The sequence below is a fragment of the Panicum virgatum genome, chromosome 1K (assembly GCF_016808335.1).
Source record: "Panicum virgatum strain AP13 chromosome 1K, P.virgatum_v5, whole genome shotgun sequence".
In the NCBI taxonomy this organism is placed as follows: domain Eukaryota; kingdom Viridiplantae; phylum Streptophyta; class Magnoliopsida; order Poales; family Poaceae; genus Panicum; species Panicum virgatum.
Window position 1 is genome coordinate 49,989,827 of NC_053136.1, and position 24,496 is coordinate 50,014,322.

Here is a 24,496-nt window from a genome sequence, read left to right on the forward strand (position 1 = left end):
GCAGGATCTGCTTGACAGAGGCATCCGACCTGCGACCATGAACTGGCCTGAAAGGTCAAGGACCTGGTTTTATGGTCACGGGGGAAGCTTGGACCCAATGACTGGTGACTGCATCTATGGGCCAAACATCCAGCGAGCAGCCCAGAGACTACAGGAGGCCATACAAGCAGCGGCCGAGGGAACATTCCAGCCAGATAGAGAGAGGGACGAGCTGACTTACGCCCTTGGGAATCCAGAGCATCCGGGCCGCACAAGAGGCAAAGGCGTGGTTCCGTGGAAGTATGGGTTCAGGGATTACATTGATTCATATAGAAGCCGGCAAAGAAGAAAGAATGATGAGCGGGAGCACCTGCGAAGGCTAGAGGAACGGCTCATGTCACACGATCAAAGACTGGAGGAAGAGGTACAACGCCAAGTGGCCGTAGCAATGAGCCAGCAACAGCAAGCGCAAACGTTGCCTCCAGAGCCTAGTGTCGCAGCCGATCACCTGTCTCAGCGGAAAAGTAGCTGGGCTTCCACAGACGTCGCCGCTGCCGAGCCCACGGGGATCCAGGCCGCAGTTGAAGCGTCGGCCCCGCAGCGATTTCCAGTGGATGAGATCACCCACCGGACACCTTGTGACCTGCAGACTGCCGTTAAGAACTTAATGTTCACTGTTGCGTACGGTACCGCCATGCCAACCGAACCAGGCGACGTGTACCACGGGCAGCAAATTCCGCCTAGATACACAAGAGTTGGCGTGGAGCAGTTGTGCCAGGGTTGGGAGACGCTCGAGCTTGATATTCCTGGAGGCGATGGGGAGAGGACACTAGCAGAAGCCATTCATGGCTACATCCTATGGGATAAGCGCTACATTGTCCTAAAGTCGGATGATCAAACACCAAGACCGGCATCTCAGCATGCCTCTCCAAGACCGGCATCTCCGCAAAACTCCCCAAGGGCAGCACTGTCTCGGCAAGGTTCACCGGCACATTCTCCATCACCATCATCTCATGCGCCGATGAACACTCAAGCGTCACCGTCGCCTCCATGGTCACCCCCTCCGCCGCCGGCAAAGAAGCAGAAACGGCCGCCGGCAAAGAAGGTAGCTGCACCGGCTAGGGAGCCTCCAAAGAAGAAGGAAAAGAAGAAGAAAACCAAGGAGGCTCCTATTAAACCCTGGGACATGAGCCTTGAAGAATGCGATCGGATAACTCAAGAAAGAGTTAAAGAGCACTTCAAGCCGAAGCCGAAGCCGGAGCCCGAGAAAGTGATAAATACGATAGATTTGAAATTTTTTAAGGGAATGTGCGAAGCAAATAAGAGAAAATTCATTCCGAGAGACCCCCCTTCAGACTACGAACGCACAATTATCAAAACTACTGAGAAAAAGAAGAGACAATCAAAGTCGTCGTCGTCCGACGTTCCACAGCTCGGAGCCCAAAAGAAACAATCAATAGAGCCTCTCGTAGTGGGACAGACGACGCAAGAACAAGACTTTGTTACATTTTTGAAAGAATCAAACCTGACGGCCGCTCAGATTGCAGGGGGAGAAGATATTCCAAAGGCCGATGTGGTCGTCAAATGGACGTTTGAGATCGGCAAAACTCTTGTACCCCCCGAAGTAGTGTCTGTGCTTCCAACGCAAATGTATAAGCTGCACCAGCACTACATGCGTGCGATGGCCGATTGCATCTTCATGCAGGGCGCAAAGATTAAAGATGACGATTTCTTACGGGGGGAGGTCATTCTATGGATAAACTGGGAAGAAATTTACCAACTATTCCATCAGGAGGCCCTCGACATCTCTATGGTCGCCTTGTGGGTTCTGTAAGTATTTTACTCTCCTTACGTATTGTTTTGCATGATCTCAACATACTGATCTCTTGATTTATTCGGTATCATGTAGAATGGAGATACATACTTGCAGAAGAAAGGGATACTCTCACCTCGGCTTCATCGACCCAATTACTTGTAATTGGAGGCTTCTACGCGACAATACCGATGAGATATTCCAAATGTTGTTCAAGTACATAAGCGTTTATCACAACAAGCAAATGATATTGTTTCCTTACAACTTTGCGTGAGTGATTCCTTCCGTCTAACTCTTTCTATTCTGTAATCGAATTGTTTAAACCTTAACTACCAAGAACTGCCTCCGTATAATCTTGCAGTGAACACTGGATCCTAATTGTCATAATTCCCGAGAAGAGCCTACTCGTGGTTATGGACTCATTGAGGAGACCTCCAGAACAATACGAAAATCTTCTTAACATGATGAAAAAGTAATTCTACCACTACTCCGTCCATGACCGATAATTTGAATCACTTTGTTACTTGACTATAATTGTTCTAATCATGCACAGGGTTTGGAAAGAATTCGCTAAAAATCATCCAGGCAAATTTGACAAGGAATTGAAGATCAAGACAGATTTTCCGGTACGCGCTTGGATGATTCGTTGCACGATTCATTAGTTTTATTATATATTCATGTAAATACCTGATAATTTCTTCTCTCTTAAAGTGTATGAGGCAGAAACCAGGCACTGTATTGTGCGCATACTATGTATGCGAGAACATCCATGGTCTGGTAGGTCCTCCAAAGGGCTGGACAGATTGGGAGGAGGAAGTAAGTAAAAAAACTTGTTAATATTTGAACTCGTATTTTAATTAGTCGAAATTAATTATCCCCTTTTTCCATAGGTCGGGGAGATGCGCGATAAACTCATACCGGAGGAAAAGGTTATGACGATTCAAGAACAATTCTCCGGATTTATTGTTGAGCAAGTCCTCGATCCAAAAGGCGAATTCTACTATGATGGAATATCTAATATTGACAATCACAGTAAATATGACAATATACGCGTATATATGTAATTAAGAACGAATATAACTATGTAAATATATATGTGTGTCTATGTATTAAATTTCTATTTATGAGTATGTATGTATGTATTAAATTTCCAAAAGGCAAATTCTACTATGTAATTAAGAACGAATATACCTATGCAAATATGATGGAGTATGTATGTATTATATATATAAGCACTCCAATAATATATATGTGTATATATATATATTTATATAATATTGGTCCTAGACATTTTCATATGTAAAGGAATTCACATGTATAGATATGTGTATACATATATATATAAGTGAATTAATTTATATATGAAAACTATCTAGGACAAATATTATATAAGTAACTATATATATATATGTATATATTAGTGGAGATCATACACACTGAATTCCAATACATAAGTTTTATTGAAATGCAAAAGTATAATTGAAATAGAAAAAGAATTGAGAAAAGAAAAACATGAAAAAAAAAGAGACCTTTTGTCCCGGTTGGTAACACCAACCGGGACAAAAGGGTGCGCCAGCCACGTGGGCGCTGGCTGCACCTTTTGTCCCGGTTGGTGTTACCAACCGGGACAAAAGGTCCTCTTTTGTCCCGGTTGCCACAACCGGGACAAAAGGGCACCCCCTTTTGTCCCGGACAGGCGTTCCCGGTTGGGAAACCGGGACAACAGCGGTTTCCCAACCGGGACAAATCAACGTTTTTGTAGTAGTGAAGATCGCCGTCAGGGCCGTGTAGTGGGGCTGGGCTGGGCTGGGCTGGGCTGGGCCGTCCGGCGGCGGCCATATCCGACTTCCAGAGTCCAGATCCAAATCCACGCCAAAAACTTTGTGCTACCTAATTCGTTTGCTTATTAGTTATAATCCAGTGGCGTGCATGCTGTTCGTGTTGTTGTTTCTAATGTAAGCCCAGGCTTCGTTTGCCGAGTGGTTTCTGTGCAGTCACTGTCAGCGAGTGAGTTCTCCTACAGTTATTGCAGGGAACACTCACCCTTTTCATTCGTTGTCGTTGTGGTGGTGTGGTGTGCACAGGCACAACTAGTGTTGCATGGGCTTTTTGGACCGGCTTGGTTGTGAGTGAGGTGTGAAAAATCAAGTGCTAAATTCATTCGGAAAAGGGTGTGCTAACTGATGCACGCTGTCAGCTCGATCGTCTGCTCATGCCAAAGTACCCAACCCCCACAAACCGAAGCAAAGAGGGTTCAGCACTTCAGCGGGCTCAGCGCACGGGAGATGAGCCCAGGCTCCCAGCGGACACGGCGCTCGCCCGCACGTAGCATGTCCCCTCGGACCGTCGACGCGATCCCGACCCACCTGAACCTGCACGCGCGCGCATCACATCAAGTCATCGACCGGACTCATCTCCAGTTCTCCAGCCAAGCCAAACAGCAAACCGGTTTGAGGCTCACGGGCCAACGACTTGGTGCCCGGAGGGCTAGGGGATGAAATTCTGGGAGGGGAGAGCCACAGATTCTCGAGATAGGGGTGCACCCAATCCCAGGCCAGCGTCCGGCCACGAGCCGATGGCCGGGGAGAGCATCCAAGGGAGTGGACGCAGGGCACCGGGCGCGCAGGAAAAGTAGGAAGCTTCACTGTGCCGCTGACATCGGGAGGATACCGTCGCAAACGCAAAGCAAAGGGAGACGCAGAGCAGAGAGGCTGCCTGCGAAGCGCCACAGCGCGTGACGAGACGGCATGGCCGCCACGGCGTACTCCACGGCGCCTCTCGGCGGGGCGCGCCTCGCCGGCGCCGGCGCCGCCGCCGTGCCGTCCTCCGTCCTCCTCCCGCGGCGTAACCTGACGCCTCTCCGGCTCCAAGGTGGGTGAGATCATGGAGCTTCCCAAGATCATGGAGCTCGTCGGGCTTGGATACACCGGATGGTTCGTCTACCGCTACCTTCTCTTCAAGGTAGTAAGATGCGGTCAAGGATTACTACGTCCATTGTTGTAAACGATATTTCTGAATTTCGGACGTGCAAATGAGCCTGCCTTGGTAGGACGATCAGGTATAGCAGCAGTTTATTAAAAGCGCTGTGAGTTTAACATGTTGTCATCTATTCCATTTGATTCGGTTGCAGGAAAGCAGGAAAGAGTTGGCTGAAGACATCGAGTCACTCAAGAAAAAGATTGCTGGGACAGAGTAGTAAAATGTTGCTCCCAGGAATTTCTTTTGGATGATTCTTGCAAGAGCCCATTACCTTTACTTAGAGTATCATTGCCGGCCTTTGCATTTTGCATACCTGAGCAGTTACCAGAGACCGTGACGTCCCAAGAAGCTTAATTAGTTGCATTGTAATGGAATGGAACAGAGACAATGTACAAACTTTATGATGTCAGGGTACCACCTTTATCGCCTCATTTTGCAACCAATATCTACTGTTTAGACAGCGTGCCCATTACTGGACTTGTTTTGACCAAAATAAACGGCCCCAGAGCCCATCATCACAATACGGTTTAAAGGCCCAAGATGATATTGATCCAAGAGGGATTAGGGTTACTAATAGGCCTATGAGATAGAAGCCCATTAGTACGCCCTATATATACGAGGGAGGGGCTAGGGGCGCAAAACCTGAGAGCTGCGCCACCTCCTAGCCGCCGCCCCTCCCTCTCTCTCGGCCGCCGCCCATGCCGTGCGTGCGGTGCTAGCACACCGACGCCCGGCGTTTCATCCCCGTACGTGTGGACTCCGTGGAGGCGCTGCTGCGACTGCTGCGCTGATCGGCTGCTGGGATCAAGTACGAGGAGCTCGGTTCGTGGGACGTGATCGACTACTTCCTCTACATCGACGCGCGACTTCTTCCGCTGCGCTGCGCGTCTAGTGGTAACGATCTATGATCTTCTACTCGCAAGTATCTTGGGTATATGCGGTAGTGATGCTAGCGTAGCCTACCCGTTTACCTACAGTGGTACCAGAGCCATCTTGCGTAGTTTTTGGTCTGGATCATTTGCATATATGTGATATGTTGTTGTAGTAGATTGGATCTATTATTTTTGCACGGTTTGATTAGATCAATTGGTCATAAGGGGTTAAAACTGGAGCGAGTTGATTCCGCGGCATGTGACAAAAGATTAGTTTGTGTTCTTTCTCTGTTATGCATACGACATGTCTCTACCGGCTGGAATCACCATTGGGACTAACTGTATGCATAAGTCAACAGATTGGACCAACAGATCGAGGTCATGTGTAGATGCAGTCTTTTCAAGTGCAAAGTTTGCACGGTCAATGTGATTGACCTAGTGAAAATTGAGGCATTATGAATGGCTCGGATTTGAGGTGATGCGATCACTCTGATGAGATTTTCATAGGGATTCCATAGATGCGATCTGTGTAATTCCGTTGCTTTCTCGCTGTAGCGGCTTCCTAAGCGCTACTTTGGTAGAACACGTCGTACGCCTAACTTGTTTTTGCAGGGTGTGATGTGAATGGTATGGCCTCAATGTCATGTAATGATGTATGTGATGATTTGTGCGGCCTGCGTGTCGCAAGTTAACACAACCGGGTTGAGGTTGCACCATTATTGTATAACGACCTGCGTGTCGACTTGTGATGTTTGAATCCTCATGTAATTATTTCATTAGCTATTAGATGCAGTAGCTTAGTATCTTTTCATGGAGGCTTCAATCATGATGGCGATGATGACCACAAGACAGGACGGATGGCAATGGAGGTCACCTTGGAGCCATGGCGATGGAGCCCATTGTGATGCAAGAGGCCATACTATTCACAATATAATATGATTATATGCCTGTGATGTTTATTTTCCTGTCATACTATTCTTTCATGCTTTTACATATGGTGGATGCTTTAATCATGATAGAATAGCTTCCCTCAAAAAAGGTTGAGTTTTTTATGCTTTTTACCAATAGCTGCATCTATAAATTTTGATCGTTGTGTGGTAGGTTTACCAAAGTAGAGTACTCTCAGCTATCACTTTTGTATAGGGTGGATGTCGGACATTCACAAGCATAGTATTGGTTTACTCAACAAAGCTATCAAAACAGTTTTGGGATTTAAGGCATAGGGTTGGGGCCGGGCCATTGGATGCCACCCAACAAACAAGAGTCACATAGAGATGTGATTAGTAATTTGTTACTTACCTGTATCACTACTTTTCTAGCCGTGATGCTAAAGCTCACTAGAATTTTAGTGATTATGGATCTTGAACCACTATATGTCATTAGAGGGAAGATGACTTTGATATAGTAGGTTGTCTTTTGTTAAATCAGTTAATGAAAGTCTTTACATAAACTTAGTGCTGAAATCTTGCTTTCCTTTAATGTTGTAGATCATGTCTGCCAGTAACAATTCCGTTTTCAATTTGCGTTCTGTTCTTGAGAAAGAAAAGTTGAATGGAACAAACTTTATTGATTGGTACCGCAACCTGAAAATTGTTCTCAGGCAAGAGAAAAAAGAGTATGTTCTTGAGCAGCCATATTCTGATGATCTCCCTGACAATGCAACTGCTGCTGATCGCAGAGCTTATGAGAAGCACTGCAATGACTCACTTGATGTCAGCTGTCTGATGCTCGCCACTATGTCCCCTGATCTACAGAAACAGTATGAGCATGCGGATGCTCATACCATGATCGAGGGGCTGTGTAGGATGTTTCAGAACCAAGCCAAGACTGAGAGGTTCAATATCTCAAAGTCCTTGTTTGCGTGCAAGCTGGCAGAAGGTAGCCCAGTCAGTCCTCATGTGATCAAAATGATTGGTTACATTGAGACTTTGGACAGACTTGGTTCTGAACTTTACCAAGACTTAGCTACTGATGTTATTCTCCAGTCGCTCCCGGCGAGCTATGAGTCTTTTATCACGAACTTTCAGATGAATGGCTTGGATAAAACATTGAGTGAGTTGCATGGGATGCTAAAGACAGCAGAGGAGAGCATTAAGAAGAATCCCAATCATGTGATGATGATTCAGAAGGGGAACAAAAAGAGGAAGCATTGGACGCCTCCTAATCCCAAAGGTAAATGCAAGGAAAAGAGTTCCAGTGGTGAGTCCTCGGGCTCTAAGCTAAAGACAGCACCTAAGGCCAAATCTGGCCCTATTTCAGAGGATGAATGCTTCCACTGTCATGAAAAGGGACATTGGTATAGGAACTGCAAGAAGTACTTGGAAGAAAAGAAGAAGAAGGGAAGTGAGACTTCCACTTCAGGTATAAATGTTATAGAAATTAATATTGCATTATCTTCTAGTGAATCATGGGTATTTGATACTGGATTGATGATTCACACTTGCAAATCGTTGCAGGGTCTAAGTGAGACTAGAAGATTTGCAAGAGGCGAGTTGGACGTTCGTGTCGGCAATGGCGCAAAAGTTGCGGTGTTGGCGGTCGGCACTTACCACTTGTCTCTACCCTCCGGATTAGTTTTGGAATTAAATAATTGTTATTGCATTCCTGCTTTGAGCAAGAACATTATTTCTTCTTCATGTTTGGAAGAAGTTGGTGATTTTAAGATTGTAATAGAGAACAAACGTTGTTCTATCTTTTGCAATGGTATTTTTTATGCTCATTGTCCATTGGTGAATGGATTATATGTTCTTGATCTTGAGGATAAATCTGTTTGTAACAATAATACTAAGAGGCTTAGACCAAATGATTTGAATCCCACTTTTATTTGCCATTGTCGCTTAGGTCATATAAATGAGAAGCGCATTGAACAACTCCATAAAGATGGATTGTTAAGCTCATTTGATTTTGAATCATTTGACACATGTGAGTCTTGTTTGCTTGGAAAGATGACCAAAGCGGCTTTCACTGGTCAGAGTGAGAGGGCGAGTGACTTGTTGGGACTTGTACATACCGATGTATGTGGACCAATGAGCTTAATAGCCAGAGGTGGTTTTCAGTACTTCATTACTTTCACTGATGACTTTAGTAGATATGGCTATATCTACTTAATGAAGCACAAGTCTGAATCATTTGAAAAGTTCAAAGAATTTCAGAATGAAGTACAAAATCAATTAGGCAAGACAATTAAATTTCTGCGATCTGATCGTGGAGGAGAATATTTGAGCCTTGAATTTGGTGATCATTTGAAGCAATGTGGAATTATTCCGCAGCTAACTCCGCCCGGAACGCCTCAATGGAATGGGGTATCCGAACGGAGGAACCGAACATTGTTGGACATGGTTAGGTCCATGATGAGCCAAGCTGATCTTCCATTGTCATTTTGGGGTTATGCTCTTGAAACTGCTGCGTTCACACTGAATAGGGTTCCAAGTAAATATGAGATATGGACTGGGAAGCGTCCCGGATTATCTTTTCTCAAAGTTTGGGGGTGTGAGGCTTATGTCAAACGTTTGATGTCAGATAAGCTCACTCCAAAGTCAGACAAATACTTCTTTGTGGGATATCCTAGGGAAACCAAAGGATATTATTTTTACAATAAGGCGGAAGGCAAAGTGTTTGTCGCTCGCAATGGTGTTTTCTTAGAAAAGGAGTTTCTCTCAAAAGGATTTAGTGGGAGCAAGGTGCAACTTGAAGAAATTCAGGAAACACCCGAAACTATTTCAGCACCCACTGAAGATCCACGGGATGTGCAAAATGTTGCACAACCCATAGTTGAGGCACCGGCCCCACGAAGGTCTATAAGGGCACGTCGCGCTACTGACAAGCTCAACCTCCTTATTACGGAGAAGCGCCACGTATTATTGATGGAAAATGATGAGCCCTTGACCTACAAAGAAGAAATGATGGGACCCGACTCCGACAAATGGCTTGAAGCCATGGAATCCGAGTTAAAATCTATGCATGATAATCAAGTTTGGAACTTGGTCGATCAGATTGACAGTGTAAGACCTGTCGACTGTAAGTGGATTTTTAAGAAAAAATTAGACATGGATGGAAATGTTCACATCTATAAGGCACGATTGGTGGCGAAAGGTTTTCGACAAATTCAAGGTGTTGACTATGAGGAAACCTTTTCGCCCGTCGCAATGCTAAAGTCTGTTCGGATTCTCCTAGCAATTGCCACATATTATGACTATGAGGTATGGCAAATGGATGTCAAAACCGCTTTTCTTAATGGACATCTAAGTGAGGATGTGTATATGACACAGCCTGAAGGTTTTGTCGATCCTAAAAATGCTGGGAAAATATGTAAACTTCAGAGATCCATCTATGGATTGAAGCAAGTATCTCGGAGTTGGAATATTCGTTTTGATGAAGTTATCAAAGGGTTTGGTTTCATCAAGAATGAAGATGAGCCTTGTGTTTATAAAAAGGCTAGTGGGAGCGCACTTGTGTTTCTGGTCCTATATGTGGATGACATATTATTGATCGGAAATGATATTCCAATGCTTGGACCCGTTAAAACCTCATTGAAAAGGAGTTTAGGAGAGGCGGCTTACATTCTGGGTATTAGGATCTATAGAGATAGATCAAAAAGGCTAATTGGATTAAGCCAAGATACATACATTGACAAGATATTGAATCGGTTCAATATGCAAGATTCCAAGAAAGGTTTCTTGCCAATGTCACATGGCATTGCTCTAAGCAAGAGTCAGTGTGCTACGACACCTGATGAGCAAAAGAGAATGAGTACGATTCCTTATGCTTCAGCCATAGGGTCGATCATGTATGCTATGCTTTGCACGCGCCCAGATGTTTCCTTTGCTCTAAGTGTTACGAGCAGGTATCAGTCAGATTTCGGTGAAGCTCACTGGACAATTGTAAAGAGTATCCTTAAGTACTTGAGAAGAACTAAGGATATGTTCCTAATATTTGGAGGCGAAGGTGAGCTCCTTGTAAAGGGTTACACCGATGCTAGTTTTCAAACAGACAAAGATGACTACAAATCGCAATCCGATTTTGTTTTCTGCCTCAATGGTGGGGCAGTGAGCTGGAAGAGTTCCAAGCAAGATACGGTGGCTGATTCGACGACAGACGCCGAGTATATTGCAGCTTCCGAAACTGCAAAAGAAGCTGTTTGGATCAGAAAGTTTGTTTCTGACTTGGGTGTTGTTCCTAGTGCGTCCAGTCCAGTGGACCTCTATTGTAATAATAGTGGTGCCGTTGCACTAGCAAATGAGCCTAGAACAACTAAGAAGTCCAGACATATACTGCGGAAGTATCACCTCATCCGTAACTTTGTTGAGAGAGGTGATGTGAAGGTTTGCAAGGTGCACACGGATTCAAACATTGCTGATACGTTGACGAATCCTCTCCCACAACCAAAGCATGAGGCGCACATGAGATCTATGGGTATTAGATACTTACATTAGTGATTCTAGTGTGCGTGGGAGATTTTTGTGTCACGAGTATGTTTATGTAATGATAAATAATTGTTATTTGTTTCATGAATGATTATTTTTACATTGATTATCAAGTATGTGACTTGTTCGTGAAACTCTTTGTTGACAATGATATGATTCTAAATTATCCCTAGTTTATGTCGTTGTGTGGGACAACAACGACGTTGAGACTAGCACATGCATTAATTGATGATCATGTTTCACGGATCATGGATATGGAGATATCGGATTAATGATGTGGACACATGTTGGTGAACATGGTGTTGGATTGACCCACTCCAAGACAATGTTGGGATTGTTATTTTGTATGTGCCATCAGTTGTTCTTGAGTGTTATACCTACTGGATCCTTAGACCTGAGATCGCCATTGTTTCTCACTGTGTGTAGTGGTGCATCTTGGGGCTGCTAAACGCTACTCCGTGACTGGATAGTTACAAAAGTAGCTTACAGGTGTGTCATGAAACATGGAATGGGATGTGAGCGGATCAAGATGGAATTTGCCCCTCCTAGATAACGGGAGAGATATCTCTGGGCCCCTCGAGATAGTTGGATTTGAAAGTGCATGGCCATGCCAAAGTGATTAAAGAGTTAATCATGATGACTAAAGGTTAGTTATGAATAGAATCCACTATTAGATCGAGAGAATGGTCGAGCTATCACAAAGGTGGCACGCATCTCGCTTTGAGCTTGACTGTTATCGTGTGGCAAAGGGATCGGTGTATGAGTATATCTATGGTTCGGCTGATATGATCTTTATGTGTATTTATGAGTCATTATGTCCTGCTAGGTGCCAGAAAATTGGTTCGTTCAGGTAGACGTCCTTGTCAGATTAATTCGGGCGGTCTCTGTCACTTGTGGACAAAAATGGCCATGTTTTACGAATTTGGGTAGTACGGACCAGGGAAAAGAATTTCCTTCGAGGTACAAGACCTAGCACCTCCGAGGACGCATCGGAGGAGCTACACACTTCAGTTCCTGCCATTGAGGAGCACAATGGACACTGACACTACTACAAAATTCTATTTTGCGAGACACTAAAAAATGGGCTCGGAGACGGACAGGAAAAAAAACCGTCTCGGTTAATAGCTAGCATTAACCGAGGCGGTCATGTTTATTTAACCGAGGCAGTTATAGAAAACCGCCTCGCAAAATTGATTAACCAAGGCGGTCACGTATAAAATGTCCGCCTCGGTTAATAGACATTAACCGAGGTGGTTTTTCTAACGTAAACGCCTCGGTTAATACATTAACCGAGGCGGACACGCTATAAGGCCCACCTCGGATAGTAGTGGCCCATTCCGAAGCCCAAACAGCCCATTTCAGCCCGGTATCACCCACTAATATATATACGGTGACTTAGGTTTTTACCTCTCCCACTCTCATTTCTCTCCCTCACGCTCCCCTCCTCTAGATCTGCACGGTGCCCTCCCCTCCTCTCCCTCCCTCCCTGAGCACGCCGGCCCGCCTCCCTCTCCCCGGGCGTTGAACACGCCGGCCCCTCCCTCGCCCCGAAGCGGACCGCGGCGCGCCCGGCATCGGCGGCAATGGCGGGACGCGGAGGCGCCCGGCGGCGAGCGCGGCTACAGGCGACGTGGCGGCGGGACGCGGCCCCGGCCGGGCTGCGTGGGGGGATGGCGGCCTCGGCGGGGGCGCGGCAGCCTCGACGGGGGCGCAACGGCAGGCCGGTACTGGATCTGGCGTCCTCCACCGCCGGCGCCGCTACCCTTCAGATCCGCGACCTTGGTGCTACTGCGGGGTCAGATCCGGGGGCGACGGTGGCGGATCCGGCGGCGACGGGGCCGGATTCGGTGGAGGCGCAGGGCGGCGCCCCTGGATCCGGCCTCCCCTGGCGGCGCGCGGCGGCGGTGGCGGCCTCCCCCGGATGGCTCGGCGGGCCCATAGATGGACTTGGCAGGCCTGTCCGTGGGTTTTTTTTTTATTTTTCTATTTGATTTACTGAGGCGGGCTCCCAACCGCCTCCTTAAATGCCATATTTACCGTGACGGAAGCCCCGAGGCGGTTGGGGCTGCCCGCCTCAGAAAAGGTTTTTTTTAGTAGTGCGAAACATTCTCTTCAGTTTTTTTTTAAAAAAACTGGTACCGTGTTTAGATCATGAAAAATTTTAGACGAAATTCACTGTAACAATTTTCAACCGAAAATTAGGAGTAAATACAATCTAATTATAAAACTAATTATATGGATGAACGAAAAATCACGAGACGAATCTATTAAGCCTAATTAATTCATCATTAAAGGTTGTTTACTGTAGCACAATATTATCTAATTATGGTCTAATTAGGCTTAAAAGATTCATCTCGCAATTTCACTCGGGGATTGTGAAATGGGTTTTGTCAGTTATCCACATTTAATACTTCTAATTAATGATCAAACGGTCGAAGTTACTGTAGCAGTAGTAATTTTTTGGAAACTAAACAAGTCCTAAGACTGTAGAACTTCTTCAAAAAAGAACTTGCTCTCTGAAAATAGACAGATATATTAACCAGCAGGAACTTACACAGCAAAGCTTCGATCGCTCTGCACACATTTTAATCTTTGGATGGCATTTCGTTCGTTAAATTTGTTCAAAAACCATGCATCAACTGATCAAACGTGCATCGTTCGTAAAAATTTTTCAAAAAATCGCAGGCGATCTGCCACCATGGTCAGGCTATAAGTGCACACATTGTAATCTTTGGATGTCATTTCGTGCTTCTCGGAAGGGCCAATAAATTCACTGGTCGGAGAGTCTATCTCGGTCTTAGCTTGTTTTTCCATATGGGTACTGTCGGTACTCTAGAACTGGGGTACCCCTCTTGCTGTGTCTAGGCAAGAGCCTTGTGGTTATCCTTGACTACGTCCAAACAGCCGGACCCCTGCGGTCCGGAGCCCTGTTCACTCGGCAACGGTCCCGGACCCGTCCCCCGGCTGGGAAAGGTCTAGGAGCACCACGTGTTCCGGAAGAAGCAGGCGCTCAGCCCGAACAAACCGGGAGCTCCGGACCTCCCGTGGAGGTCCGGACCCTCCAGGGGTCCCGGACCCCTGTATAGTAACCGGACCCCTCACTAAGGGAAGGGATTGACACCCCGCCCCGGAGAGGTCCGGAGCTGCCACGTGTCTGCAAGTACAGACACGTATGTAAGGCTGCTTGGTCTCCATGCTAAGGTCAACCTACCACTGCATTCATTGCGGTAGGTGAACGTCCGCATTGATATAGCAGAAGCCGAGGCGATTCTTTGACCAGGGGACGCTATTGATCTCATATTACCAAAACATATGGGAGAGCGCTGGCGCCGCCCACACCGCGCCTGTCAGTCTGCCATGACAGATGGACACGACGGCTCGGCTTCACCCATTATGACGACTACATAATAGCCTCAACAGGCCGCGTCGCAAGCTACGTTACCCCAACGGGCACCTTGCTGACGGGACAAGACCTCCCTGAGTCAGAGGGGCAGCAAGGCATGGAAGCATATCAGAGAAAAGGTTCACAACTATTGTAGCCATTTAAGTACTCTACGCAGTATGCTACACAGTCACGTTGGGCCCGCTTGTCGGGGCCTCAACGGCCAATGTATCCGCACCCCTTGATCTATAAAAGGGGCGCGCCCGCTAGAAGAAGGCTGAGCCTGGAAAAAGGCCAAGGCCGGCAGAAGATATGTTCATATACAACCAAGAACAATATTTCTCCCAGTGGATGTAGGATATTACGTTCCAGCGGCCCGAACCACTCTAGATCGTGTGTTCATGCGTACTTGCCTCAGTGCTAGATTAGCCTACCGCCTAGTACTTCCCCGAGTTCTCCCTCACTGGGAATAGGCGGGTGCGCTCCGCCACCCGGCTGTGGGTACCCTAAAAATCCTGCGACAGGTACCATATCTAAGCTAAGCTAACTACTCAAATCAGTTGGAGATCTATTTCGGCCTTGTGGGTTTCGTTATGCAAGAACAAGCTGAAATCGGTACGTTGGAGGTCTATTTCTTGTGAATTTCGTTGTTCTCGGGAGGGCGCATAAATAAATCAGTTGCGATGATTGTTGATTGCTAACCACAGTTGCCTCGCGGTCACATAAATGAATCAGTTGGAGAGGTCTATTTCGGCCTTGCTGTTGCAATCTAAGCTCGATTTGATTTGTAAAACGAATGCTACACGTCACTGAAAGTATGGGACTGTAATACCTACCGACAGCAACAGTAATCTATAGGTAGTTAGAAGACACTTTCATTCCATTCACTCGGTCGTAACCTTTTGTCACCTCTATCTTCATCCGCAGGACGGCCCGCCCCAGCTCGCCGGATGGCTCCACAGTTCCTGCATGCACGACCATTGACCCCTTCACTGCAGACACTCGTCGTCATGGCCATGGCTTTCCAGCCCGTCTTCCTTATCACCAGTCCCTCGCTCCCTTCAGAAGGTCAGATGTACTACAAGTACAATGCCGTCGTCTATCCAGTGTAGTATAGCTGACATGTGGTGCCCACTGCCCAGCCACTATATGTCCATCATAGTCGCAGTCTCTCACCTGTGCCCGTCTGCCGGAGTGATTCATCACAGGCGAGGCGCGGGGCCCGCCCGACCGCGCCCGGGCTTCGCTTGGCCGCTTTAAATCCTCGCTGCCTCTCCTCTCGCCTCGCTACAGACTTGAGTAATCACACTACAGCTCCACGACGCCCTGAGCCTGGCCCGGACACCCGGCGGCTAGGTAGCTAGCCCAGCAGCACCGCGACCGCACAACGCCACGGGAGCGCCGCCTCGGGGTTCGGGCACCATGGGCTCCTCGGCGCAGCTCAAGCGGCTCAAGCCCCTGTACCAGCTGGTGGTGAACAACATCCTCGCCATCGTCGCGGTGCCGCTCGCCGCCGCGGTGGTCCTCAAGGCGGCGGAGCTGGGCCCCGCGGAGATCCTGGCGCGGCTGCGCGCGCTCCGGCCCGCGCACATGTTCCTGGCCGCGTTCCTGCCGGCGGCGGTCGCGGTGCTGTACCTCTGGCTCCGGCCGCGCGCGGTGTACTTGGTGGACTACGCGTGCTTCCGCACCAACCCCAACTGCCGCGTCCCGTTCGCGACGTTCCTGGAGCACTCCCGCGTGTGGCCCGGCTTCGACGAGCGCAGCGTCCGGTTCATGACGCGGCTGCTGGAGCGCTCGGGGCTCGGGGAGGAGACCTGCCTGCCGTACGCGCAGCACTACATCCCGCCGTCGCGGGACCTCGAGTCCTCCCGCGCCGAGGCCGAGCTCGTCATCTTCTCCGCCATCGACGACCTGCTCGCCAAGACCGGGATGTCGCCGCAGGACATCGACATCCTGGTCGTCAACTGCAGCCTCTTCGCGCCGACGCCGTCCTTCACCGACATGATCATGCGCCGGTACAAGCTCCGCGAGGACGTGCGCAACGTGCACCTCGCCGGGATGGGGTGCAGCGCGGGGCTCATCTCCGTGGAGCTCGCCCGGAACCTGCTGCAGGTGGCTCCCCGCGGCGCGCACGCGCTGGTGGTGTCGACGGAGACCATCACCCCCAACTACTACATGGGGCAGGAGCGCGCGATGCTGCTCCCCAACTGCCTGTTCCGAATGGGCGGCGCGGCGGCGCTGCTGTCCACCAGCGGCGCCAACGCGCGGTTCCGGCTGGCGCGCGTGGTGCGCACGCTCCGCGGCGCCGCGGACAGCGCGTATCGGTGCGTGTACCAGGAGGAGGACGAGCGGGGCAACGTCGGGATCAACCTGTCCAAGGACCTGATGAACATCGCCGGCGACGCGCTGAGGGCGAACATCACGGCGATGGGGCCGCTGGTGCTGCCGGCGTCGGAGCAGCTGCTGTTCGCGCTGTCCTTCATGGCGCGCAAGGTGCTCAACAAGCGGATCAGGCCCTACATCCCGGACTTCCGGACGGCGTTCGAGCACTTCTGCATCCACGCCGGCGGGCGCGCCGTGATCGACGAGCTGCAGCGCAGCCTGACGCTGTCGGACGAGCAGGTGGAGGCGTCGCGGATGACGCTGCACCGGTTCGGCAACACCTCCAGCAGCTCGCTCTGGTACGAGCTCGCCTACATCGAGGCCAAGGGCCGCATGCGCCGCGGCGACCGCGTCTGGATGATCGGTTTCGGCTCCGGGTTCAAGTGCAACAGCGCAGCCTGGGAGTGCATCCGCCCCGCCTCCAACGCCGACGGGCCCTGGGCCAACTGCATCCACCGGTACCCCGTCCACATCCCCGACGTGCTCAAGCACTGACGACCGCGCCGCCGGCGACGACCTCCCGTACGTGCTGCCATTATTCCTGCCTCTCGTCCAGTGTCCTCCTCTATCCCCCTCCACTTGTTCCTTTACTCTTCTATTCCCTCTCTCTCTCTCCGGCCGCCGGTTCCGTTGCCATTACCACATATGGTTCGTGGAAATCAAACCGCTGGGACAGTGATGAACTCGGAGTTTGGGGTCGAGGGCTTTGTCTTGTCGGCCTGTCAGGGTGGTCGTCATAAAGGCGGCGGGTCAGGTGAGGCTCTTGGTGCATGTGCGCCGCCAGGGCGGGCGGGTGTGTTGTGGTCGAGGTGGCGGTGTGGTCGTAATCGCGTCGGCCTCTTCCAGGAGGGCGGCTACTATACACGTACGTACACTCGTTGGCTGTGACTTGTTCGCGTCGTATCGTGTTCCCATTTCTTTTTCTCTGTATGTTTTTTTTTTGCGTATTTTCTTTTAACACATTCATCCAGTATAAGGAGTGAAAACAAGAGCTAGACAAGCAAGAAGAAGAGCTTGATGTATCTGTGTACCTACCAAAACTCTGTATACCTACTATATCAATCGATTGTTCACTGTTGCATGAGGCATGAGCTGAGAACGAGGGCTGTGTTTAGGCCCCACCCCGTAAACAAAAAAAAAAGCCGTAAACGCATTAAAGTAAAAAGGAATCTTGCTAATTTGAAGTACTAAATGAAGTCTATTTACAAAACTTTTTGCATGGATGGGCTGTAAATCGCGAGACGAATCTAATGAGCCTACTTAATCCATGATTGCAACAGTGATGCTACAGTAACCATCCGCTAATTATTGATTAATCATGAATTAATTAGAATCATTAGATTCGTCTCGCGATTTACAACCCATTTGTGCAAAAAATTTTGTAAATAGACTTTATTTAGTACTTCAAATTGGCAAGATTCCCACGCAAAAAATTTTGCGTTTACATGTAAACTGAAGGCCTTAGTTCCCCTCAACTCCTCCAAACTTTCCATCACATCGAAATCAAATCGAAACATTAAATATAGCAAATGACCCATGCATGGAGTACTAAATGTAGATAAATAAAAAAACTAATTGCATAGTTTTGATGTACGTTGCGAGACGAATCTTTTGAACCTAGTTAGCCTATGGTAGAATAATATTTACTATATATAAACAAAAAGTTCTATATTACTTTTTGCAAATACTTTTCGCATCTTTTTTTTAACTAAACACAGCCAAAATTGTTCACTTTTGCTGTACATGTTCCCTGACTGTCGGACTGGGCAGGAGCCCCGGCAGGCGAGCAGAGCCATTTCTGGCCGCTGCCGCGGATTAATTGTCCTGGCTGTGCACGGCGCTGCGTGCGTGCCGCAGCTTTTAGCGCATGGATTTGAAACCGTCGTACTCGCGCATAGTACGGCCCCGTTTAGTTCCCAAAATTTTTCCACAGTACCCGTCACATCGAATTTTTCGACACATGCATGAAATATTAAATGTAGTTGAAAAAATAACTAATTACACAGTCTAATTGATTAGCACGAGATGAATCTTTTAAACCTAATTAATTCATGATTAGATATTATTTGTCAAGTAACAATGAAACGTGCTACGGTGACTTTTCACCAACTTTTCGCGAACGTGTCGCCGCCGCTCCGGGCGCGTGCGTCCTCGATCAGTGAATGCCCTGCGCCCGGCGGGGCCGCCCGTGCTCGGCTGCTCGGAGGACGGCTTGGCAGGAGACTGGACGCCCAGCGCGCGCGCCGTGCGGCCGTGGGGGTCGGAGAGGATCAGGATCGGGTGCCGCGTCGCCGTCGCGCGCGGGTGCGTGGTTCCATTCCCGGGCGCTGCCTGTACGCGTCCGGCCGGTTGCCGCAACCGAACCAGCAGCTCGCCAGGCCCATCTCCCATGGAATCCGCCCGCGGGCGATCCACCGCGATGGTCATGGCGGCCGCTGGGGAGGCTGTAGTGCTGTACCATACTGCCAAACGGCTAACCGGAGGCCATTCAATTGGCCAGTCAGGTCAGGGCCTGCTTGCTGCGGCGCGTGAGTCGTGACTGCCTCCGATCCATCCCTTTTCGTGCTTCGGGGAAGGAAGGAAGGGGAGTAGTACGCTTTCCCTCTCGCCTTGAAACGGCAGCGGCACGATCGCGGGAGAGCCGCTGGCGCCTGCGTCACTTTCAGCACCACGCCACGAGTCCAGGACAGGCAATGCATAGTAGAGATCTGGATCCTAGGGAAGGAACGAGCGCATTGGGGATCAGCAGTACTGATCTTCTTGTGGCGTGCTGACCTGCTGACAGATCTGATCTGAACACATGGATATCTTGAGCATATGGCCGTGGACATGACCCTACTGCTTCTATTTTTTTGGCGGGTACCCTACTGCTTCTCTGACTTCACGCCGAGCTCGTATTGCCAAATGCAGATGCATTCTTCAGATTCTGATAATTCTCCTTGTGACTCTGATGAGTGATGAGTAGAAGCTACAGAAAACTCCTGAACTCTTGGTGTTGTTAACTTGTTATGTGTTGCTGTTATGTCGAGTGTTCCAGTAGTGTTTATCTGTTTATGTCAAGTGTCCTGTCCTGTTCCTGTTCCCGTACTAAATTACTAATGCAGTCATGTGACGAACTGATGTCTAATGGTTGTTAAGTGTTATGTGATGAACTATGTCTAATGGTTGTTGTCACGTGTTAAGTACTATTCTTGTGACATTGTGATATACATCTAGTGATCTACTCTTGTGATGCAAAGTGTTAAGAACGGTCATGATCTTTTTCTGTCCTTGGCTCTGAATGAAATGGTAGGATGATTTCTTACTTGTTGATGACATTTTCACATCTGTGAGATTTTCATTCATTGACCTCTAGTGGTTTATTTGCATCTCAGGCTCTCAGCACTGGATATACATTTTTGCACTCTTGGATATTATATGTCAGATTATCTTGTACTCTGCTTTTCTAGAACTAAAAGGTATGTATTTTGCATGTTTACTGCACAGATTACATCTTTATACATACTAGATTGCTAGGTCATAGTTGTTTGATAACTGGACATGTTCTGTGTGAGCTTTTTCTTATAAATCATTGCATAATTTATTGATTGCCGATTGTCTATTACAGTGCCGCTATAGCCGGCTTCTCTTAGCTGTCCGGGAGATATATCGCTAAGAGGCTTAGTCGGAGATTTTTTTTTTCACTGCGTGTAAATAAGTCGTGAAAAAAGACAAGCGGCGAATCTGTCCATCTTCATGACCTAACCTGGCACACGCACCGGCTGATACAGTACACACATGTACTACTGTAGTAGGTACCATATCAGTGGGGTGGGGTAAATAAAATAAAAGCGAAATCTTGTTTCATCTAACATTTGAGCAATAATGGAACCAAGTAAGTCACTCTTTGCTGGAGTAGCGGCGGCACTAATGCTTATCTAGCATTGATCTATAGTATCTACCAGACATCGAAACAAGGATGTCTCATGCTGAGACCTCGCGTTTTTTTATTTTTATATTTTTGGAAAACATTTTTTATAGAAATATATTTTCAATATCACAATTTACAGTTTTGTACCCCTACCGCCCGGCAGGGACTTATATGTAAATTAAAAAAAATTATTTGCGCAGAAGCCCTCGGCGGGAGCCTGCCGCCCGGCAGGGGCGGCAGGCCCCCTGCCGCCCCTCCACTGGGCGGCAGGGTGGAGGGGCGGCAGGCTCCCCCTCCCCCGCAAAACGGGCCATTAGATGTGGTTTTAGATATTTTGGATAGAAATAAAAAGCATTAGTAAAGTATATGAATATGAAAAGTATAAGTTAGCAATTCATACACATACGCAAATGAGAACGAAATAGGTGATGCCTGAGAACGAAATAAGTATAACATGATAACATGTCCATAACAAAAATACGAAAACAGCTAGAAGCACCTCCTAACCACCCCGGCCACCCCGGCCATGTCGACCTCTTTTACGCTGAGCGTGGACGTGGCCTGTAGAGTAGGTGTGCCGCTCTGGAGGCCCTACGTTTCTACCTGGACGTCCGGTGGCCATAGGTGTCTGGAAGGTAGGATCAGCCTGCTGGTTAGGTGTAGAAAATAACCGACTCCAATCTTCGAAGTTCGCCTCAAAGGTATCCCGTGTGGGCCCTATACAGTAGCAATTAAGATATCTTAATCATCGTCTTATAAGTCATATATTTGGGTATATATTTATCATACCTACCTGGTGGTGGTGGATACGAGGAATGACCCATATCAGGAAGCTGGTGGTGCGATCCTGTAAACCGTTCAAATTATTTAAAATATTCATAGAAATAAGAAGCATATGATAAATTCGGGCTACAGATTAGGTATTTACCTTGCGTTCCTTCTGCTGTCGCCGTAAGGTAATACGAAGAAGGTCCAGCATCATATAACTATTGTGATCCTATATGTAAATACAAAAGGAATTAGACTTCATACCACAATTAATTGAAATTAAGATATTGACTATATGTCTACCGAAAGGTCGTGGTGGTGCCTGTGTTGGTTGAAATGACATCCCTGCAGCTGGTGCCATGGTACTAAACTGAGTCCCTCCGTGAGGTTGGTAAGGTGGGTGTGCATCACCTGTATGGACTGAGAATTAATTGTTGGCTTCAAAGTAGAAAGTTAGTAAGTATCCTCACGTACCTGGATAATGCTGCTGAGACCAATAAGGTGCTTGGGAAGACGGCTGCTGTGTGGGACCACAAGGAAACGAGGTCGAGGCTTGAGACGAACCGTACGAGTCATCGTACGATGTCCGGCTAGCAAAGGCTTCAAGCATGGAATGGGCTCTTTGTGAAACTCGGGTCCAGGCCGACTCTTGCTCATTCCTATCCATCATAGATCCCGCTCGAATCCTCATCAAATTCGCCCTGGCATCTACGTCCATCAACCTGCACATTTCAAACTGCAAGCAAAAAAAAGAAAGGCATTAACACTGTAATCCAAAGTATTTGAAAAGCGATGATAACTTTGACTCACCGCCCCAACTAATGCCTCATCCCTATGTCGTGCGTACCCATCCTGTGCTGTCGCAACATGCGGCTGTGGTTGCATGTCAGCATATATCAAGCGGCAACGAGTCTGAGGCTGGTACCAACTCAGGTACGCCCTGTACAAAGCCTCCGTGTGTGCAGGGGTCGCAAGCGCCACGTTCTCCTCTGCCTGGTCCCAACCATCGACCCAAGGCTACACCCTTGTCACCCACATGTTGGAGAAGGGTTGCCCAGTCCTCGATAAACTAAATATTGAAAACAATTTAGTCAAAAATGATTAGTTAACTATACAATGCATAGTCACTGAAATAGTATATGAATTGTTACCTGTGGTCATGGCGTTCGACCCGATCCAATGCTGACGGCACAGGATACAACTGCCTTTGACCGAACTGTCTCCTGACTCTGTCCGGGCAGTGAGCCTCAATGTAAACATCGTACACCAACGTTGTAGTTGTCATCCAAAAGGTCTGGTCCTGAAAGCAAACCGAAGATATCCCGATCGGTGCACGAGTGTTTATAGCCAACTCGGAGTAGGGCTCCCACACGACGTCTTCAGGTGTCAACCGATCAAACTCAGCCACAAATTCAGGATAGGCCCGACGAGACTGTACGTGGGCCCACCTCTTCTGCACAAAATTAATAATAATATGTACAAATAAGAAATACAAAGAGGGTAAAACAAAGCAACAGAATTGGCAACAGAATAGTACGAGTAGCAGTCATTTTGTACCTGACGAGCGTACCAGAGAGTCCCCATTGTGGGCCTATCGTCCTCTGTGTCACCGTACATATCCAGCTCATACGGTGAGTGGTCGACAAGCGGGCGACCAATTGCTATCCTCTCGTACGACCAAAGCTGTAGCAGAATTGGATATCCTGGAAGAATTGCATTGTGCTTATTTTGCACCGATGCCTTGCAGAGGCCACGGTACGTGGCTGCAAGTACCGCTGCACCCCAACTGTATTGAGGCATTTCCTCCACAGCTGCCTCTGCGATCTCCAATGCGTAAGGCACAAGCACCCTATCCACATAGGCCCCGTGTGAGTTGTTGAACATTATGTATCCAAACAACCACAACAGGTATGCCTCAAGGGATCAAGTGACGCTATCATCATCAGCATCATGTGCCAAATTGTCGGGCTGCATAGAAAAGATGAACATTTATGAGTACGAGATCAATTATAAAATAAAACCATAACTGCACTAGTCAAAAGCATAACTCTAACATTAATCGTAACAAAACAAGGTATGTACCTGGAACTGGAGGATCCATGCCTTGGCAGGGCCTGTTGCTTTTGGGTGCTCTTCTACATCAATCGCGATGTCAATATTTGCAAAACGCTCTTCTAGATCGTCCAACCACGTAGGCGGGACGACACGAGGCCCTACGGCATCCCCACTGATAGGAAGACCCAGCAGCATCGCAACGTCCTGTAGGGTCGGTGTCCACAAGGGAGGTGGAAGGTGTTTGTCTCAGGCCTCCATCTATCAACTAGAGCCGTCAGTAGGGACCTGTCCAGCTTTACTGAACCACTCTCAGCAAGACGACCTATAGTAAGAAGACTAGCCTCACTCAACCTGAAAAATAGAACGATCAAAGGTAAGTACATTATGTATGAAACGTATACGAAACAAACGTATTCTTAAAAACATAATCCGACGACATATCACCTGGGCACCCATCGTGGGTCAACAGGAATAAACTCCGCTGGTGGACGTGGACGCAGCACGTTAAGTTTCACGCGCTGAACCACTGCAAGGAAGGACCGGTGCGACGAGTCTATGACTCCGTCAAGTAGAGCTGGCGTATCTTCGGCCATACCTAACACAAAAAATATAAGTTTTCTGCATTTTCTACAATTTTTCTGCATTTTTCTACCGTTTATCTTAAATTTTCATAAACTTTTCTAACATTTTCTTGTATTTCCTACAATTTTTATACAATATTTTTTATAAATATATTTTTCTAACATTTTCTAATTTTTTTTTGCATTTTCTACAATTTATCTTAAATTTTCATAAACTTTTCTAATATTTTCGTGCATTTCCTATATTTTTTTACAATATATTTTTATAAATATATTTTTCTAATATTTTCTAAATTTTTTTGCATTTTCTACAATTTATCTGAATGTTTCTTATACTTTTCTAACATTTTCT

At 47.7% G+C, this 24,496-nt stretch overlaps 1 protein-coding gene and 1 long non-coding RNA gene across 2 annotated transcripts; both read left to right on the forward strand.

Moving 5' to 3' along the window:
• The first annotated feature begins 4,365 nt into the window (after positions 1 to 4,365).
• On the forward strand, positions 4,366 to 5,227 carry LOC120640843. Its single transcript, XR_005662018.1, has 2 exons — positions 4,366 to 4,753; positions 4,923 to 5,227. It is a non-coding gene; the product is annotated as an uncharacterized LOC120640843 (long non-coding RNA).
• Positions 5,228 to 15,724: 10,497 nt separating this feature from the next.
• LOC120640851 (3-ketoacyl-CoA synthase 5-like) lies at positions 15,725 to 17,929 on the forward strand. Its single transcript, XM_039916773.1, has one exon. It carries the CDS (start codon positions 15,871 to 15,873, stop codon positions 17,323 to 17,325), a length of 1,455 nt encoding a protein of 484 aa, XP_039772707.1. The 5' UTR covers positions 15,725 to 15,870; the 3' UTR covers positions 17,326 to 17,929.
• The last annotated feature ends 6,567 nt before the right edge of the window (positions 17,930 to 24,496 follow it).

Coding starts and splice junctions, on each gene's coding strand:
- LOC120640851 (XM_039916773.1), top strand. CDS start 15,871: ATGGGCTCCTCGGCGCAGCTCAAGCGGCTCAAGCCCCTGTACCAGCTG.